This window comes from Pristiophorus japonicus, chromosome 3 (assembly GCF_044704955.1).
Source record: "Pristiophorus japonicus isolate sPriJap1 chromosome 3, sPriJap1.hap1, whole genome shotgun sequence".
NCBI lineage: Eukaryota > Metazoa > Chordata > Chondrichthyes > Pristiophoridae > Pristiophorus > Pristiophorus japonicus.
In genome coordinates, this window is record NC_091979.1 from 2,121,075 (window position 1) to 2,142,332 (window position 21,258).

Below are 21,258 nucleotides of genomic sequence, written 5' to 3' on the forward strand. Positions count from 1 at the left end.
GCTGTGAATCCAGCGTGGATTACAAGGAGATGGCTAGAGAGACAGCTCAGTCCCAGGACAAAGTGTATGGAGTATATACCTGCACCACAGATTGTCCTCCAGCAATAATGGAAGTCAAGATAAATGGCATTCCAGTCTTCATGGAAATGGACATGGGGGCGAGTCAGTCAGTAATGAGCCAGGAAGCCTTTGAGAGGTTATGGAACGATCAAGCTGAACGACCCAAGCTGGTCCCAGTTCAGGCAAAGCTGCACACCTACACCAAGGAACTGACATCAGTTGTTGGTAGTGCGGATGTAAGTGTATCCCATGATGGTGCGGTGCACAATTTACCATTGTGGATTGTTTCAGGTCATGGACCAACGCTACTTGGAAGAAAATGGATGGGGAAGATTCATTGGAACTGGGAAGACTTCATCCCTCCAGCGATCGACGTCCCCCGTGCTCAGAGGCAGAGCAAGCCCCCACCTTCGGTTGGACCAGGCACCGGAGAGCAGATCCGCACAGCCCCCGAGGCACAGACCGCTCATCACGACTGTGTGGCGATGATCTGGCCGAGACGACCCGAACACACCTTCCCGGTTTCAGTGGCAGGACTCCTGGGGAGGAAGATTGGATCTGAACGCACCTTCCCGCTTTCAGTGGCAGAATCCCTGGGAAAGACGATCGCGGCAGTCGACATCATGGACAGGGAAAAGATGGTGTCCAAACCAAGAGGTGCAGCGCTAATGGATCAACGACACGTGGTTCCACGCAAGGAAGACGATTGGGGTAAAAGTAGTAAGGCCACTTTAAAGGATGCCAGCAACCCGCCATTTTTGAATGAACTGCTTGAAATTGGTAACCAATGTAAAAGTCCAGCTGTAACAAGCAAAATGTTGTTGAGCGATGTTGGGTGCAAATTGCAATCAGCCAATGTAGCGGGCGAACACCTAATGGTCGTATACAGGTCCAGCGGGCTACCCAATGCTGTAGCCTGCGTCCCCGGGACCAGAACGATGTATCATAAAGTGTCCCCACAGCTGACAGAAGTAGACAAGCCGCAGAGTAAACGATCCCCGGAGAGCAGAGGCACCGGTAGCGATACCCTGCCTCAGATCGGTTTAACATTGCCGGCACCTGATGGCATGAACCGCCACGGGCCAGAAACAGTAAACTGCGCCTATGCTCGCAGTTGGCTATCGTCGCCCACCACCCGGGTGGAAAAGGTACAGCCCACAAACCCACTCACCACCACGGCAATGCCCAAGAGCAACGGGTCACCCGCAACAGCTCCTCCGAACGGGACCTGGACCAGCCAGGATCCCAAACTAGAGAGTGCTCACAACGGTGCCCTCAAGGAAAGCAAGTCACCAGTCCCCTGCGAACTGCTAGACAAGACGAGGCAGCCCCACCGTTGCCTAGACAAAACGCTTACTCGCTCAGACCGCTTCCCAGGGAGCAGCTGCGACACTGTGCAAACGAAAAAGGACAGGGAGGTCACAGACACACATCAGCTGTCTTTGGGCCTGCCCGACACTAGGAGTAACGGCAAGAGTCCTGAGCTCCGGCAACTCGGGCAAAATGAGCTCACCTCGCCCACAGACCCACTAGCATGGGGCACTGCACCGCCAGACGACCCGGATCTCATCCGATCGTGCTGGAACAAGACTGTCCTTGTGTACCTGTACTATATACCTGTACTGATCATGTAAATGTACCACACAAAAAGAAACGCAACTGTAATCCACCCAACAAATGTACCATGATGTAAATGTAAAACCCATGTGATGAACTTGAATGCAACTTGCATGTTCACTGGAGTTCAGAAGAATGAGAGGGGACCTCATAGAAACGTTTAAAATTCTGATGGGTTCAGACAGGTTAGATGCAGGAAGAATGTTCCCAATGTTGGGGAAGTCCAGAACCAGGGGTCACAGTCTAAGGATAAGGGGTAAGCCATTTAGGACCGAGATGAGGAGAAACTTCTTCACCCAGAGAGTGGTGAATCTGTGGAATTCTCTACCACAGAAAGTTGTTGAGGCCAATTCACTAAATATATTCAAAAAGGAGTTAGATGAAGTCCTTACTACTAGGGGGATCAAGGGGTATGGCGAGAAAGCAGGAATGGGGTACTGAAGTTGTATGTTCAGCCATGAACATCATTGAATGGCAGTGCAGGCTCGAAGGGCCGAATGGCCTACTCCTGCACCTATTTTCTACGTTTCTATGTTTCTATGTAACGGGCCATTAGCATGATCTCTGTGTGGGGGGGGCGGGGGGGAGAATGGAGTAGTCATGGACTCACAACCAGAAACCACTGGGACCTCCACTGGCAACAAGTCCCACTACCAACCCACCCATAGTGTGCAGGGCCCAGTATAAATGGCTGCCCACCATGTTTGTGCCTCACTCTGGAGTTACAATAAATGGGACTAAGGTCCCAAAGCTCAAGTACAATACTAGACCTCGTGGAGTCATTCATAAGAGTATTAAAGAGGAGACTAGAACTAGAGGGCATGATCTTAGAATAAGGGGCCGCCCATTTAAAACAGAGATGAAGAGGAATTTCATCTCTCAGAGAGTTGTAAATCTGTGGAATACTCTGCCGCAGAGAGCTGTGGAAGCTGAGACATTGAATAAATTTAAGATGGAGATACAGATTTTTGAGCGATAAGGGAATAAAGGGTTATGGAGAGTGGGCGGGGAAGTGGAGCTGAGTCCAGGATCAGATCAGCCATGATCTTATTAAATGTGGATCAGGCTCGAGGGGCCAGGTGGCCGACTCCGGCTCCTATTTCTTATGTTCTTATGTTCACCCTTTTAACACATTGCAGGATGAGAGCTATGATTGTAATTGTGACATTTCCAGTCTCATCCTGACTTTCCGGGGTACAGAATGTTTTACTAAGAGCACTTGAGTCACTTCTCGTAGACATTGTTAATAATGCCATTAAATTACTTAATGTATTGCAACACTCTTCCTGCTTTACAAAATTTGCAGACCTCTTCTTCTGCTCCAATATAAAGCTGTGTTCATGTCATTAAACCTCACAGCAACCATTGAGTTGCTATCTTTGTGTACACCACGCTGTCTGGTCACAAAAATCATTGTACAAACTTACAGACGGACAGCAAACACAGAATAACTTTTCAGAAGGTATGTATGTATTTTTTTCAATAGTTTAATAGCATAGTGGTTATGTTACTCGACTAGTAATGCAGAGGTCTGGACTAATGATCAGGAGATATGGGAGCCGGAATTCAGCCTCCCGAAAAGGCCAGAAAGCGGGGGCCAAGCGGTAGACTCGAGCGGCCGCTGATTTGCGGTAGAATGGCCGCCGCCAACAAAATTCACATCGGGGGTTGTTCCAGCGGTCCCCACTTGGGCCCTGCTGCTGCCAACTTCTCCGAGGTGTGTAATTAAAGTGCGCACCGCTGATCTCCCGCACCTCGATATAAATTCACCCCCAAAAATCTTCGTACCCGCCACGCGGGACCCGACAGCTTGTTCTGTCGGTGCGCTGTGTTTTCAGTGAGTGCGGCAAGGCTGTGCGCCGCTCATTCACAGGGAGCCACACTGCCTCGGCCACTGTCAGGTCGGGCCAACAATGATGCTCCTTGGTTCGGCCGGGCTGCCAACAGGCAGCATGGCACCCCCTCTTGGGCGCCAGGCCGCTGGCCTAAACAAAACCCTCCCCGGTGGCCCAGTGGAATGAAGCTTAAAAATGCCGAAGGCTCTCCCCTTTAAGTGAAGGGAGAGCATGGTGACACACACGCGTCATGACATCATCAGCACCAGGCTGATGACTGACAGCGACGGAGACTCCATCCCGCCTTCACTTCCACCCCTCTAGAGTGCTCACTGCCTTCACTTCCACCCCTCTAGAGTGCTCACTGCCTTCACTTCCACCCCTCTAGAGTGCTCACTGCCTTCACTTCCGCCCCTCTAAAGTGCTCACTGCCTTCACTTCCACCCCTCTAGAGTGCTCACTGCCTTCACTTCCACCCCTCTAGAGTGCTCACTGCCTTCACTTCCACCCTCTAGAGTGCTCTCTGCCTTCACTTCCACCCCTCTAGAGTGCTCACTGCCTTCACTTCCACCCCTCTAGAGTGCTCACTTCCTTCACTTCCACCCCTCTAGAGTGCTCACTGCCTTCACTTCCACCCCTCTAGAGTGCTCACTGCCTTCACTTCCACCCCTCTAGAATGCTCACTGCCTTCACTTCCACCCCTCTGGAGTGCTCACTGCCTTCACTTCCACCCCTCTAGAGTGCTCACTGCCGTCACTTCCACCCCTCTCGAGTGCTCACTGCCTTCACTTCCACCCCTCTAGAGTGCTCACTGCCTTCACTTCCACCCCTCTAGAATGCTCACTGCCTTCACTTCCACCCCTCTAGAGGGCTCACTGCCGTCACTTCCACCCCTCTCGAGTGCTCACTGCCTTCACTTCCACCCCTCTAGTGTGCTCACTGCCTTCACTTCCACCCCTCTCGAGTGCTCACTGCCTTCACTTCCACCCCTCTCGAGTGCTCACTGCCTTCACTTCCGCCCCTCTAGAGTGCTCACTGCCTTCACTTCCACCCCTCTTGAGTGCTCACTGCCTTCACTTCTGCCCCTCTCGAGTGCTCACTGCCTTCACTTCCACCCCTCTTGAGTGCTCACTGCCTTCACTTCTGCCCCTCGAGAGTGCTCACTGCCTTCACTTCCACCCCTCTCGAGTGCTCACTGCCTTCACTTCCACCCCTCGAGAGTGCTCACTGCCTTCACTTCCGCCCCTCTAGAGTGCTCACTGCCACACTTCCACCCCTCTAGAGTGCTCACTGCCTTCACTTCCACCCCTCTAGAGTGCTCACTGCCTTCACTTCCACCCCTCTAGAGTGCTCACTGCCTTCACTTCCGCCCGTCTAGAGTGCTCACTGCCTTCACTTCCACCCCTCTAGAATGCTCACTGCCTTCACTTCCACCCCTCTAGAGTGCACACTGTCTTCACTTCCATCCCTCTCGAGTGCTCACTGCCTTCACTTCCACCCCTCTAGAGTGCTCACTGCCTTCACTTCCACCCCTCTAGAGTGCTCACTGCCTTCACTTCCACCCCTCTAGAGTGCTCACTGCCTTCACTTCCACCCCTCTAGAGTGCTCACTGCCTTCACTTCCACCCCTCTAGAGTGCTCACTGCCTTCACTTCCACCCCTCTAGAGTGCTCACTGCCTACATTTCCACCCCTCTAGAGTGCTCACTGCCTTCACTTCCACCCCTCTAGAGTGCTCACTGCCTTCACTTCCACCCCTCTAGAGTGCTCACTGCCTTCACTTCCGCCCCTCTAGAGTGCTCACTGCCTTCACTTCCACCTCTCTAGAGTGCTCACTGCCTTCACTTCCACCCCTCTAGTGTGCTCACTGCCTTCACTTCCACCCCTCTAGAATGCTCGCTGCCTTCACTTCCACCCCTCTAGAGTGCTCACTGCCTTCACTTCCACCCCTCTAGAGTGCTCACTGCCTTCACTTCCACCCCTCTTGAGTGCTCACTGCCTTCACTTCCACCCCTCTAGAGTGCTCACTGCCTTCACTTCCACCCCTCCAGAGTGCTCACTGCCTTCACTTCCACCCCTCTAGAGTGCTCACTGCCTTCACTTCCACCCCTCTAGTGTGCTCACTGCCTTCACTTCCACCCCTCCAGAGTGCTCACTGCCTTCACTTCCACCCCTCCAGAGTGCTCACTGCCTTCACTTCCACCCCTCTAGAGTGCTCACTGCCTTCACTTCCACCCCTCCAGAGTGCTCACTGCCTTCACTTCCACCCCTCTAGTGTGCTCACTGCCTTCACTTCCACCCCTCTAGTGTGCTCACTGCCTTCACTTCCACCCCTCTAGAGTGCTCACTGCCTTCACTTCCACCCCTCTTGAGTGCTCACTGCCTTCACTTCCACCCCTCTAGAGTGCTCACTGCCTTCACTTCCACCCCTCCAGAGTGCTCACTGCCTTCACTTCCACCCCTCTAGAGTGCTCACTGCCTTCACTTCCACCCCTCTAGAGTGCTCTCTGCCTTCACTTCCGCCCCTCTAGAATGCTCACTTCCTTCACTTCCACCCCTCTAGAGTGCTCACTGCCTTCACTTCCACCCCTCTAGAGTGCTCTCTGCCTTCACTTCCGCCCCTCTAGAATGCTCACTGCCTTCACTTCCACCCCTCTAGAGTGCTCACTGCCTTCACTTCCACCCCTCTAGAGTGCTCACTGCCTTCACTTCCACCCCTCTAGAGTGCTCACTGTCACACTTCCACCCCTCTAGAGTGCTCACTGCCTTCACTTCCACCCCTCTAGAGTGCTCACTGCCTTCACTTCCGCCCCTCTAGAGTGCTCACTGCCTTCACTTCCGCCCCTCTAGAATGCTCACTTCCTTCACTTCCACCCCTCTAGAATGCTCACTTCCTTCACTTCCACCCCTCTAGAGTGCTCACTGCCTTCACTTCCACCCCTCTAGAGTGCTCACTGCCACACTTCCACCCCTCTAGAGTGCTCACTGCCTTCACTTCCGCCCCTCTAGAGTGCTCACTGCCTTCACTTCCACCCCTCTAGAGTGCTCACTGCCTTCACTTCCACCCCTCTAGAATGCTCACTTCCTTCACTTCCACCCCTCTAGAGTGCTCACTGCCTTCACTTCCACCCCTCTAGAGTGCTCACTGCCTTCACTTCCACCCCTCTAGAGTGCTCACTGCCACACTTCTGCCCCCATTCTGACCGACTTCTACCCGCTCCAAAAAAATTGCCAAAGAACTGAATTTCACGAAAGATGCCACCTCATCCACAGCAGCGGAAAAAACACTCCCAAGAGCGGTTCGTGCAGACCTGAATTTTAGCCCCATGTAGTTTAAATCCTCCCATGGCAGCTGGGAATTTAAATTCAGTTAAATAAGTAAAAATCTGGAAAAAAGCCAGTGTCAGTAATGGTGACCATGAAACTACCGGATTGTCGTAAAAACCCATCTGGTTCACTAATGTCCTTTAGAGAAGGCAATCTTCTGCCCTTACCCAGTCTGGCCTATATGTGACTCCAGACCTACAGTAATGTGGTTGACTTTTAACTGCCCTCTGACATGGCCCAGAAAACCGTTCAGTTGTATTCAAGAAGGCAGCTCACCACCACCTTATCAAGGGCAATCAGGGGTGGGCAATAAATGCCGACCTTGCCAGCAATGCCCACATCCTTTGAATGAGGTAATATAAAGACCATGAGATGAAGGGATTGTAATATGAAGAAAGGTTGAGAAGGTTGGATCGATACTCATTGGATTTTAGAAGAATGAGAGGTGATCTTATTGAAACATATTATTGAGGGGGTTGACAGTTTGGATGCAGAGAGGATGAATCTAGAACGAGGGGGCATTGTCTCAGAATAAGGAGTCGCCCATTTAAAACAGAAATGAGGAGGAATTTCTTCTCTCAATGGGTCGTGAATCTTTGGACTTCTCTACCCCAGAGAGCTGTGGAGGCTGGGTCACTGAATAATTTTAAGTGGAGTTAGATAGGTTTTAAAAGGATAAGGGAGTCAAGGGTTATGGGAGCGGGTGGGGAAGTGGAGTTGACGTCAAGATCAGATCAGTCATGATGGCCTAGTCCTGCTCCTATTTCTTATGTTCTCATGTTAGAACATAATATAAGAAATGTAAAGCAGAATATCCTACTGCTAAAGTTCAGCTGTAACTAACTTTATGGGGATGTCCAGTTAAAACCCCATGAATGTTTTTTGCCAGGATTTTAATCTGGACACCGTCAGATGATTTGTGGTAAATTTTGAATTTAATTTATGTGTGCCAGAAACTGTGATTTGCATATTAGTGTCTTTATGCAGCGAAGGTTCACCAGACTGATTCCCGGGATGGTGGGACTGACATATCAAGAACGACTGGATCAACTGGGCTTGTATTCACTGGAGTTCAGAAGAATGAGAGGGGATCTCATAGAAACGTTTAAAATTCTGACGGGTTTGGACAGGTTAGATGCAGGAAGAATGTTCCCAATGTTGGGGAAGTCCAGAACCAGGGGTCACAGTCTAAGGATAAGGGGTAAGCCATTTAGGACCGAGATGAGGAGAAACATCTTCACCCAGAGAGTGGTGAACCTGTGGAATTCTCTACCACAGAAAGTTGTTGAGGCCAATTCATTAAAAATATTCAAAAAGGAGTTAGATGTAGTCCTTACTACTAGGGGGAATCAAGGGGTATGGCGAGAAAGCAGGAATGGGGTACTGAAGTTGCATGTTCAGCCATGAACTCATTGAATGGTGGTGCAGGCTAGAAGGGCCGAATGGCCTACTCCTGCACCTATTTTCTATGTTTCTATATTTCTAAGTTATGACACATTCAAGTAGAGGCTTGACTTATTCATGAGGACGAAGGGAATAGAGGGATATGGGGCTGCAGGGTGGGAAGAGGTCATTAGTGTAGGTGGAGCTTTGTGTGGTGTACAAATAGCTTGTTTCTGAGCTATAGATTCAATGTGTGTAACAATATTCAGTCTGCTGTGAATGTGTTTGTGCCACAACAGCAGTGGCACCTCAAGCAGCAATGTGACCACCTCTGCAGTCTGCTTGCTGAGGGAGGGTAGTATTGTTATATGAAGCAGGAGGTAACCGAACAGGGGGAACAAATGTGGGTGTGAGAATGATGGCACAGGAATAGAAGGAGGATGCTGATTTGATTGTGAGGGTACCGGGTGGCATGGAGCAGTTGTACGATCCTGGAGAGAGAGGTGTTCTTATTCTTTGTTAGTGAAACAGGAGGTTTCCGCAGTCGTCCAGGGGGCTTGTGTTATTTGCCTTTGTCTGATGTTGCTGAAGAAGGGGATGGGGGGATGGCACAGTACTGAATGCTGCTGACATTACTAAGTGTAAAGGGCTGACAGTATTCTGCAATAAGCTATGAAGAAGCAAAATCATGTTTTTTCATTCAAAAAGCCAAAAATAAAGACCAGCCAGTTCTTTATGACAGGTGGTACTGAAACAGCAGCTCGGAACCTGCAGCGCCAGGCTTTTCTGGGAACTGTTTGCCCCTGAACTGCATTCCACGCAGAAATTTGAGTGCCCAGGTTCCTGACACTCATTTGTAGGCAGTCCACATTGCTGTGCTCTCTTCAAGCACATGAAGGTTCAACTACCTGAAAAGCCATACTGGAAGCCCTGCTGCAATGTCTTCCCAGTGCAAAATAAGCACACAAGATTAGTGCCCATTAGTGCCTGGAAGAGCGGCTGCTTTTCAGGTCGGTGCTAACTCATGCCTGCAACCCAATCCTTGTAGACACCTAACCCCTGACTTTTGGGTGACACAGGAGGTAGCGGAATGCACTGCTGGTCACCCATTTAAATTTGACAGGAGAGTTGTGGGGTGCCAAACACACATCCCGATGCACCGCGCTGGATTGACCGGGCCGGGGCAGTCACCAGCAAGGTGAGTTGCATGGGGCGGAAGGTCACAATCGCAAAGGGTGAGGGTCCTGGCTCTTGGGGCGACTGTGGCCCAGATTACTTTTATGAGCCCCAGAGGAAAGATCCTGCTCGGCTTGAGTCCACAAAAATAATTCAGGACTTATCTTTGGCAGGCCGCTTTCATTCCATCACTGGTGGAACTAGTCAGAGCTTGCATTGCTAACGCTCCGACCAGTTAAAAGAAAGACTTGTATTTCTATAGCGCCTTTCATGACCACCGGACATCTCAAAGTGCTTTACAGCCAATGAAGTACTTTTGAAGTGTAGTCACCTTTGTAATGTAGGAAACGCGGTAGCCAATTTGCGCACAGCAAGCTCCCACAAAAAGCAATGTGATAATAACCAGTTAATTTGTTTTTTTAATGTTGATTGAGGGATAAATATTGGCCAGGAAACCGGGGATAATTCCCCTGCTCTTCATCGAAGTAGTGCCATACGATCTTTTACGTCCACTTGAAAGAGCAAACGGGGTCTCAGTTTTACATCTCATCTGAAAGACGGCACCTCCGCCAATGCAGCTCTCCCACAATACTGCACTGGAGTGTCAGCCTAGATGTCTTTACTCTCATACTCAAATCTTCTTGTAATTAAGGCCATTTGCTCTCTTAACTGCTTGCTGTACCTGCAGGTTAACTTTCAGTGACTGGTGTACAAGGACACCCAGGTCCTTCTGAACACCAATATTTCCCAATCTCTCACCGTTTAAACAATAGATTGCTTTTCTATTTTACTGACCAAAGTGTATAACTTCACATTTCTTCACATTATATTCCAATTTCCACATTCTTGCCCACTCACTCGGCATCTATATATTTCCCCTTGAAGCTTCTTTGCATCCTCCTCACAACTTATATTCCCACCTAGCTTTAATGCAGCGAGATGTTAAGATCTGGGATGCACTGCCTGAAAGCAGATTCAATAGGGAGTTGGATATATACTTGAAAGAGGAAAATGTGCAGGGTTATGGGGAAGAGCAGGGGAGTGGGACTAATTGTAGAGCTCTTACAAAGAGTCTGCACAGGCACGATGGGCCATATAGCCTCCTGTGCTGTAATATTCTATGTGCCATGTATGTAGACCATGTATACTAACTGTATAGTCACATAAGGTGTGCCACCAGGGGACACTGTGGTGGGAGACCCGAGGGTCACCTGCATAGGTGTGCAGGGCCCACCATGTTTGTGCCTCACTCTGGAGTTACAATAAATGGGACTAAGGTCACAACAGCTCAAGTACAATACTGGACCTCGTGGTGTCATTCATAAGAGTATTAAGGACATAACACTATGATCCTGAAGAATGAGAAGGAAGTTGGGTTGTAAAGGGTAGGGTGATGTGATTGGTAAGGGATACATGGAAACGATTGGAGATGGAATTGCTTGTGATCAAGAATGTGAAAGTAGAGAGGCCATGTGAGATGACAAGGTCGAGTCAGGTCAACGAAAATGCCAGGACCATATTTCTTTGCAATTTAATTGATGGGCAGTTCTGTAGCCAGTAGCATCTTATTGAGGGCTTATTCTTGGCTGCCTGCACTCAGATCACCAGTCAGAGGTCTCTGCGGAAGTATATCACTATAAGTAGAGACTGTGTTTCAAAAGTCAATTTTATGCTACGGGTTAGTGCCGGAGTTGCATCTTGTTGTTGAGCCACGGTCCAGCAGAGTGCTAACAATTATGAAGTGTTTTTTTAAATACAGGTGCGTTGGTTACCTTTTTGTTTTACGCAGGCAAATCGTGTTAACATCAATGATAAGCAATGGGAACTGTGTATTCCAGTTAGCCAGAGTACAGTGGCAAAGGTTTCTGTTCAACCCATGTTCTCACTACATTTTCATAAATATTGGATAAAAAAAAGCACACTCTGGTTTATAGAGGACATGACAGTAGTAGGAGACATTAGGATTAATAGCTGATCAGAGAGGTAGGTTTTAAGGAGTGACTTAAAAGGGCTGAGAGAGTTCGATCAGTTTCGGAATTCCTGAGCTATAGGCTTTGACAGCTGAAGGCACACCTTCTAATGGTGGGGTGAAGGAAGTTGGGGAGGCCAGAACTGGATGAACAGAACTCGAGAAACATCAAATGATTGTCTCAAAATTATTAGCTTCAGTGAATCCAGTGCAAATAAGTCTTCAATATTTACTGTCTTTGCATGATATAGCAATACAAATCTAATACTGCAACTTAAGATTATTCTCGTTCACTGACCTACTCTTTGTTTCTTTCAGAAAATGGTTATCCACAGGTTCCAATTTGATGATAATGACTTTGGTGATATTTTTGAAAACTACACATATTCTGATAACTACTTTATTGACCCAGACACGGCTCCCTGTACACCCATAGTAAAGGAGTCAATCAACACAGCAATTGCTGTTGTCTACAGCCTGGTGTGTTTCCTCGCTGTGACAGGGAACATGCTCGTGATGGTTGTCATACTTTACAATCGACGCACAATATCGTCCACAGACATCTACCTGCTTCACCTGACCGTAGCCGATCTGCTCTTTGCCGTGACCTTCCCCTTTTGGGCAGTGGATGCCATATCTGGGTGGGTGTTTGGTGATGCCATGTGTAAGATTATCAGCATGTTACAGGAAGTTAACTTTTACAGTGGCATTCTGTTGCTGGCTTGTATCAGTATCGACCGCTATCTGGCCATTGTCTACTCTGCACAGTCCCACAAGCAGAAAAGACCATTTCTAATCAAGCTGGTCTGTGCTGTTGTTTGGGTGCTGGCCATTGCTCTGTCTTTACCTATTCTGTACAAGGGCAAATACGTATATTCCGGCAGAATCATGTGTTATGAGATACTCGACGGTGAATCAGCTGAAACGTGGAGAGTAGCCACCAGGTTTTTGCGGCACTCTATTGGGTTCCTCATCCCGCTGGCTGTCATGATCTTCTGCTACAGCGTGACGATCCATAGACTGCGTCAAACAAAGGGATTCCAGAAACAGAAAGCCATGAAGGTCATCATAGCGGTGGTGCTGGCTTTTCTCATTTGTTGGCTGCCGTACAATATTACTGTGTTGATCGACACGCTGATGAGGAGCAAACTCATTGATGAGAGTTGTGACATGCGGAATCATATCGACATAGCTCTGTTTGCAACCCAAATTTTGGGAATCCTGCACAGCTGCATTAACCCAATCTTATACGCCTTCATTGGCGTGAAATTTAGGAAGAACCTGGTCAAAATCCTGGTTAAGAAAGGAATCATTAAGCAAACCATCATGTCACAGTTCAGGAAATCTGTATCCTCCATCTCTGAATCTGGACTTCTTTCAACCAGCATATACGTTGCTTATGATGGAGATGTTCGGACCAGTCAGTAAGGCAGCAGATAGAAAACATGATGGAATTGATAAACAAAGTTCCTAAGAACTAAAACATTGAGTAACAATGCTGCGCAGATTTCAGTTCTGAACACAGGAACTAAGCAGTTTCCAGATGGTGCAATTTGTTGGTATCCAGCGTACAATTGTCAGAAAATAAGGCTTGAGTTTTTTCCAGTATGCTACATTGGTTCAGATTACATAGGGGCTTTGCACCCAATAATAAGGCATGCCAACCCTCACATTATTAGCCAGATAATGTTCTGATTGCTTACACTCTGAGCACAGACTATGCTTTGCTGCTTCCAAATGATACCCGTATGGCTCAGTATTACAGATTAGCCACAAGGATCACTCGTTTCACAGTTTCTACCCTGCACGGAATGGAATTGAATTGAACACAGCAGTGAAGCTGTGGGCCATTTCTTCAGTCACACCATTCTCAGGACTGACCTTGTTTCACCTTTATTTTGGGGCATAAAAACAGAAAATGCTACAAGTCTCAGCGGGTCAGGCGGCGTCTGTGGAGAGAAAGCAGAGTTAACATTTCGGGTCGATGACCCTTCGACCTGATTCCAGCATCCGCAGTATTTTGCTTTTTTGGGGCAGACAGGTTGCCCCAGGATATTTGCATTTATTGAGAATGAAACCCTCCAGCAACAGTGTCCTTACAATGAGCGCCTCCTCTACTCTTGACAGGAGCTTTGCTCAGTTTTGCTGGAGAGCGCTCAAACAGGGCCAAGTCTGAAACAACTGTTTAACTTTGAAACTCTTTCAACAGACCAATGTCCTTCAGCCTATGTTACTCACTCCTCACAAGTCCTAGTCAGCATTAGGTCTCAGCATTACTTATCTTGGCATTATCTCTGGGGGTTAAAGGGGCAGTAAGTAGTAGAACAATGTACTCTTACCTCTCGCTCTCCGACGGTCTTGCAGCAGCTGGCTGAAGGCCTCAATGGTGGCGGTCAAAAGCACAGCTGCACTCTGATTAGCTGCCAGATCGTCAGACGTTAAGGCTCAGCCAGAGAGTGGTCCTAGATCTGGAGTGCACACGGGCTATGAAAATCATAGAAACTGGCTCCACTCAGGTAGGTGCATGGCAGCAGTCAGGCAGCCGTGGGAGGAAGGTCTAACCTGTTGAGTCAAGTACAAGAAATTAGATTTGCTAGGATACAGCGCAGATTCACCAGAATTATATCAGGGCTTATAGGGATAAATTATGAGGACAGGTTGCAATAACTTGGCTTGTATTCGCTTGAGTTTAGAAAGTTGAGAGCTTATCTGCATTTGGAAAGACAAGGATTAATTGGGGACAGTCAGCACGGATTTGTTAAGGGAAGATCGTGTTTGACTAACCTGATTGAATTTTTTGAGGAGGTAACCAAGAGGCTTGATGAGGGTAGTGTGTACGATGTAGTATATATGGACTTTAGCAAGGCTTTTGATAAGGCCCCACATGGTAGACTGGTCATGAAGGTTAAAGCCCATAGGATCCAGGGCAAAGTGGCAAGTTGGATCAAAAATTGGCTTGGAGGTAGGAAGCAAAGGACATGATTGATGGATGTTTTTGTGACTGGAAGGATGTTTCCAGTGGGGTTCCGCAGGGCTCAGTACTGGGTCCCTTGCTTTTTGTGGTATATATCAACGATTTTAGATTTGAATATAGGGAGGATGATTAAGAAGTTTGCAGACGACACTAAAATTGGCTGTGTGGTTGATAATGAAGAGGAAAATCATAAACATAAGAACATAACATAAGAATTAGGAACAGGAGTAGGCCATCTAGCCCCTCGAGCCTGCTCCACCATTCAACAAGATCATGGCTGATCTGGCCGTGGACTCAGCTCCACTTACCCGCCCGCTCCCCGTAACCCTTAATTCCCTTATTGGTTAAAAATCTATCTATCTGTGATTTGAATACATTCAATGAGCTAGCCTCAACTGCTTCCTTGGGCTGCAGGAGGATATCAATCTGCTGGTCAGGTGGGCATAGCAGTGGTAAATGGAATTTAATTCAGAGAAGTGTGAGGTGATGCACTTTGGGAGGGCTAATAAGGAAAGGGTAGACACATTAAGCGGTAGGCCACTTAATAGTGTAGATGACTAAGCGGACCTTGGAGTGCTTGTCCACAGATCCCTGAAAGTAGCAGGCCGGTGGATAAGGTGGTTAAGAAGGCATATGGAATGCTTGCCTTTATTGACCGAGGCATAGAATATAAGAGCAGGGAGGTTATGCTTAAATTGTATGATACTTTGGTTAGGCCACAGCTGGAGTACTGCGTGCAGTTCTGGTCGCTGTATTATAGGAAGGACGTGATTGCACTAGAGAGGGTGCAGAGGAGATTTACTAGGATGCTGCCTGGAATGGAGAATCTTAGTTATGAGGACAGATTGGATAGGCTGGGTTTGTTCTCATTGGAACAGAGGAGGTTGAGAGGAGACCTCATCGATTTCTACAAAATATTGAGGGGCCTGGACATAGTGGATAGTAAGGGCCTATTTCCATTGGTCTATTACGAGGGGGCATAGTTTTAAGGTGGTTGCTGGATGACCCTTTGTTGGACGGCGCAGATATAATGGTAAGTACTGCAGGGAATAGAATACGGCCAGGGTGATCTCCTGGACTAGTGTCGATCGTTTGGATGGGTCGGAGAGGAATTTTCCCAGATTTTTTCTCCCTAAATTGGCCTGGGTTTTTATCTGGTTTTTGCCTCTCCCAGGAGATCACATGGCTCTGGTTGGAATGGAGTGTAGAATGTTTCAGTATAAGGGGTGTCGCAGTTGTGTGAGGCGGACTGGTTGGGCTGGGTGCTCTTTGCCTTTCTGTCATTGTTCATGGGTTTATATGTAACCTTCAGGGCTGCTGACCGAGGGCCGTGTGGCTCTTTGTCGGCCGGAGCGGACACGATGGGCCGGAATGGCCTCCTTCTGCGCTGTAAATTTCTATGTTTCTAAGTGTTTAAAATGATAAAGGCATTGAGCACCTTATCCACCTGGCCTGCTACTTTCAGGGATCTGTGGATATTTGATAGGGTGTATACAGAGAGAAACTATTTCCTCGACTGCGGGGGATCCAGGACATGATCTTAAAATTAGAGCCATGCCGTTCAGGACTGAAATGAGGAAGGACTTTTTCACATAAAAGATGGTGTAAATCAGGAACTTGCTCGCCACAAAATGTTGTGGAAGCTGGGGGTCAATTGAATGTTTTAAGACGGAGATCGATAGATTGATTTTGAGTAAGGATATCAAGGGATATGGATCAAAGGCGGGTAAATGGAGTTGAGGTACAGATCAGCCAGGATCTAACTGAATAGTGGAACCAGACTCGAGCGGCTGAATGGCCTACTACTGTTCCTATGATATATATTTGTTATCTTACTATTCTGTGAGATATAAATGATGTCATGCGACTGCCCGGCCCAGAAATTGGCACAGTCCCGGCCGACAAGGCCATCAAGACCTCGCTCTGTCAAGCCCGTGTGGTGGCTGGTGTGCAACGGTCACCCCACGTTAAACAATCCACACACAGGGATCTTCCACCCTTCAGGATGGAGTTCGGGATCTGGAATATTAGGTCCTTCATTGAAACACCTGGGAACTCATCCCTTTTTGGTGTGGAAGCAAGTCATCCTCGCTTCGAGGGACTGCTTATGATGATGATGATGATATCACTGTATTATATCACTGTTAGATTATTTGCTTATTCATTGTTTATTTAATAAATTCACTTCATGTTTATACTTTAAACAAGCACTACTGTGAGTCTCTATTTACTTTTGAAGACTGCATGAAAATCTTATGTCAGCATGTCCCAAACAGAGTTTACAATTCATTAACTCAGCACTGTTACTGAATCCTTTCTTCATGATCCAAGCAAAGATAGAGAGGATTATATTGTGGAAAGGCGCTAACTGGGTGCTATGCTAATATAACTTTCCTGTTTAAACGTCCGGCTAATTGGTGATTGCCATGATTTAAACGTGCCGGGAAGCGATGAAACGGAGACCCGCACGTTTAGCATTCAAGTGCTGATTAGGAGCAATTTTCCTGGCGTGGTATAGGTAGCCTCCACACACACACTTCCACAGAAGGTGTGGTGGGCGCTGGCTGACACACAATGGCACGTAAATTGAACTCATTGAATGGCGGTGCAGGCTAGAAGGGCTGAATGGCCTGCTCCTGCACCTATTTTCTATTAGGATGGCTCAGGAAGTGGGGGAGAGGGCTCACAGCGTAAGAGGGATGACCTGTACCTGCAGGGGGGAAGGGGGCCACAGAGGCAAATAATGTAGCGGATGTGGGAGAGATCCGCCGAGGGGGTTACAGCCAGGAGCACTGTCCCTAGGACATGGCTCCAGTGCTGCAAAGAAATTGACGATTTGGCACGAGTGGTCAAGGTAAGATTCCATCTCACAAGCACACTTCTCAATAACTGCACCACCACCAGCATCACAACCTCAACACACTGCCTCCATCATCTAACTGTACACTGACATTCACATACCCCACACAGGCACTACTGACACCTCAGGCACATCTCACAGCTCTTCAACCATGTGAGGCATCACACACACACACACACAAACACACCTGCCAATACACTCATTCACAATCACCATTCCTTCTCTTCCAGGACAAAATGTCAGATAACAGGTGCTAGCAGTACCTGACTGTGAGAGGGGGAGCACGACTCCATCAGGTCACTCCCCTTGAGGCGGCAGTGCTGGCAGTGAGGAGAGGCAGACACCCATCATCATAGGCCGTCCCTCGGAATCAAGGAAGACTTGCTTCCACTCCCAAAGTGAGTTCTTTGACGGCTGAACAGTCCGATACGAGAGCCACAGACCCTGTCACAGGTGGGACAGACATTCGTCGAGGGAAGGGGTGGGTGGGGCTGGTTTGCCGCACGCTCCTTCCGCTTGACCTCTTCACGCTCTTTGCGTTGTGATTCTTTCTCCACCTCGGGCGGTCTGCGGCCAGGGTCTCCCAGGTGTCACACTTTACCAGGGAGGCTTTGAGGGTGGTCCTTATCACGTTTCCGCTGTCCTCCTTTGGCTCGTTTACCATGAGGGAGCTCCGCATAAAACATTTGTTTAGGGAGCCTCGTATCTGGCATGTGAACTATGTGGCCTGCCCAGTGAAGCTGATCGAGTGTGGTCAATGCTTCAATACTGGGGATGTTGGCCTGGGCGAAGACACTGATGTTGATCTGTCCTCCCAGGGGATTTGCAGGATCTTGCGGAGACATCGTTGGTGATATATCTACAGGACTTGAGGTGCCTTCTATACATCGTCCATGCCTCTGATCCATACAGGAGGGCGGGTATTACTACAGCCCTGTAGACCATGAGCCTGGTGATAGATTGGAGAGCCTGGTCTTCGAACACTCTTTTTCTCAGACGGCCGAAGGCTGCACGGGAGGTGATGTTGAATCTCCACATCAATGTCTGCTTTTGTTGATGAGGCTTTCGAGATATGGGAAATGATCCACATTGTCGAGGGCCGTGTTGTGGATCTTGATGACTGGGGGGCAGTGCTGTGCGGCTGGGACAGGCTGGTGCAGGACCTTTGTCTTATGGATGTTTAGCGTAAGGCCCATGCTTTCATATGCCTCAGTGAATACATTGACCATATCCTAGAGTTCAGCTCAGAATGTGCACAGACGCAGGCAGCGTCCGCGTACTGAAGCTCAACAACAGAGGTTGGGGTGACCTTGGACCTGGCCCGGAGGTGGCGTAGGTTAAACAGCTTCCCACTGGTTCTGTAGTTTAGTTGCCACAGGCAACACAAGGAATATATTGCCGAGAGGTATGTGGTCACTCCAGTTTCCTTACATATTCACAATTATTTCTGATTGTGAATCCCCCAAATCTTTCATCACTCACAAACTCCATATGGTCTCCTCATACACATCCTTCTGTAGTGGCCACAGAACCCTAACCCTTCTAGCTTTATCATTGCAGGCTCGCAGGAGCAAAATCCACCTTACCCCGCAGAGGAAATGGAAGGGGAGGAAGAGCCTCATTGCCCCTGGAGGAAAAAGAGGAGGAGAGCAAGCCACCAGCATGGAGACTGGCACCACGTGTAACTTCAGGGCTAGGGTCGAACATGGATCATCAGAGTGACACACACCGGTCACGAGTGGGCAGCAGCCACACTGGGTGGAAGGGACACGACAGGTGCCACCTTGCTTGGGAGCATGGTCGCTTTAAGATGATGGGGCTGAAACTGCCGTCTCCTTAAGGCCTGTTACCACCGCATATCGGCGGCCACACTGCGGAGTGGAGTGGCCGCTGACTTTTGGTGGAATGACCGCTCTCGCCCAATTGCCCTCCCGAGGTTTCTCGGTGGTGACCCAATCCCCCCCTTACCGCTCCTCTGCTGCCGATCGATGTTAAACACGTCATCACCGTGTGCACCGCCGATCGAACCGCACCCCCCCGACGCCGACATTCCCTCGGAAAATCTTCGGCCCGCCCGGCAGTGCCAGAACAAGCTTTGCCCGGGTGGTCCAGCGATTCTGTGGTCTTCTGCAGTAGCGCTGTGGCTTACCTTAAAGGCCATGTCAGCCCAACAAATATACCCCTGGGTTCGGCCGGGCCGCCAACAGGCAACCTGACACCCCCCCCCCTTGGTCTTGGGTGCCAGGCCGCTGGCCCGGCCGAAACCCTCCCTGGCGGTCCAGTGGGCCCAAGTTTAAAAAGCGCTAAAGGTTCTCCCCCGACTTCTGCCCCTCTGTTGCTGTGTCCGCCGCGTTTTTGCCCCTCAGGTCACCGCACCCATTATGACCGACTTCCGGATGAAAACAAAAAAAAACAAACAGCGCAATTTCTCAAAAGAGCCGACCTCAACCGCAGCTGCAGTAAAAGACATCGAAACGGGGTGGGTGCCCCGTTTCATGCCTGGGGCAATTTGTACCCCGATAATTGAGAAGGACATAAGTATGACGAAAACATAAAAACATAAGAAATAGGAACAGGAGTAGGCCAGGCAACCCTCGAGCCTGCTCTGCCATTCAATACGATCATGGCTAATCCGAGCATGGACTCAGCTCCACCTCCCTGCCCGCTCCCCATAACCCCTTATCGTTCAAGAAACTGTCGACTTCTGTCTTAAATTTATTCAATGACCCGGCTTCCACAGCTCTCTGGGGCAGCGAATTCCACAGATTTACAACCCTCTGAGAGAAAAACTCCCTCCTCATCTCAGTTTTAAATGGGCAGCCCTTTATTCTAAGATCATGTCCCCTAGTTCTACTCTCCCCCATCAGTGGAAACATCCTCTCTGCATCCACCTTGTCAAGCCCCCTCATAATCTTATACGTTTCGATAAAATTACCTGAACTCCAATGAGTGGAGGCCCAACCTACTCAACCTTTCCTCATAACTCAACCCCCTCATCCCCGGAATCAACCGAGTGAACCTTCTCTGAACTGCCTCCAAAGCAAGTATATCTTTTCGTAAATATGGAAACCAAAACTGCACGCAGTACTCCAGGTGTGGCCTCACCAATACCCTGTATAACTGTAGCAAGACTTCCCTGCTTTTATACTCCATCCCCTTTGCAATAAAGGCCAAGATACCATTGGCCTTCCTGATCACTTGCTGTACCTGTATACTATCCTTTTGTGTTTCATGCACAAGTACCCCCAGGTCCCGCTGTACTGCAGCACTTTGCAATCTTTCTCCATTTAAATAATAACTTGCTCTTTGATTTTTTTCTGCCAAAGTGTAATGACTTCACGCTTTCCCACATTATACATCTGCCAAATGTTTGACCACTCACTCAGCCTGTCTATGTCCTTTTGCAGATTTTTTGTGTCCTCCTCACACATTGCTTTTCCTCCCATCTTTGTATCGTCAGCAAACTTGGCTACGTTACACTCAGTCCAGGGTAATAGATTGGGGAAAAGCTGATTTTGATGGGCTGAGAATAGAACTTGGGAAAATAAAATGGCAACAATTACGTGGCTAGACTGGAGAAGCTGGAGTTGTTCTCCTTGGAGCAGGGAGGATTGACGGGAGATTTGATCGAGGTTCAAAATCATGAGGGATCTGGACACAGTAGATGGAGAGATGGAGAGAAACTGTTTCCACTGGCAGAAGTGTGGAGAACCAGAGGACATGGATTTAAGGTGACTGGCAGAAGATCCAAAGGTGACAGGAGGAAAACGTTTTTACACTGCGAGTGGTTGGGTTCTGGAATGCTCTGCCTGAAAGGGTGATGGAGGCAGACTCAATTTTATCTTTCAAAAGGGAGTTGGATAAGTATCTGAAGGAAAAAGATTTGCAGGGCTACGGGGAAAGGGCGGGGGAGTGGGACTGGCTGAAAGTCGGAATGGGCTTGACGGGCGGAATGACTTTTTTCCATGCTGTAACCATTCTATGATTCGATGATCTCATGATTAGCAGATTGTGGAGCGTGTATCAAGTCACAGAGACAGAGAGTGCACGGCATTCTG

General features: G+C 48.7%; 1 protein-coding gene across 1 annotated transcript; it reads left to right on the top strand.

Moving 5' to 3' along the window:
- Positions 1-3,058: 3,058 nt before the first annotated feature.
- Positions 3,059-14,401, top strand: LOC139256602 (C-X-C chemokine receptor type 2-like). Its single transcript, XM_070874269.1, has 2 exons — positions 3,059-3,139; positions 11,685-14,401. The coding sequence occupies exon 2, from the start codon at positions 11,688-11,690 to the stop codon at positions 12,792-12,794; it is 1,107 nt and encodes a 368-aa protein (XP_070730370.1). The 5' UTR covers positions 3,059-3,139; positions 11,685-11,687; the 3' UTR covers positions 12,795-14,401.
- The last annotated feature ends 6,857 nt before the right edge of the window (positions 14,402-21,258 follow it).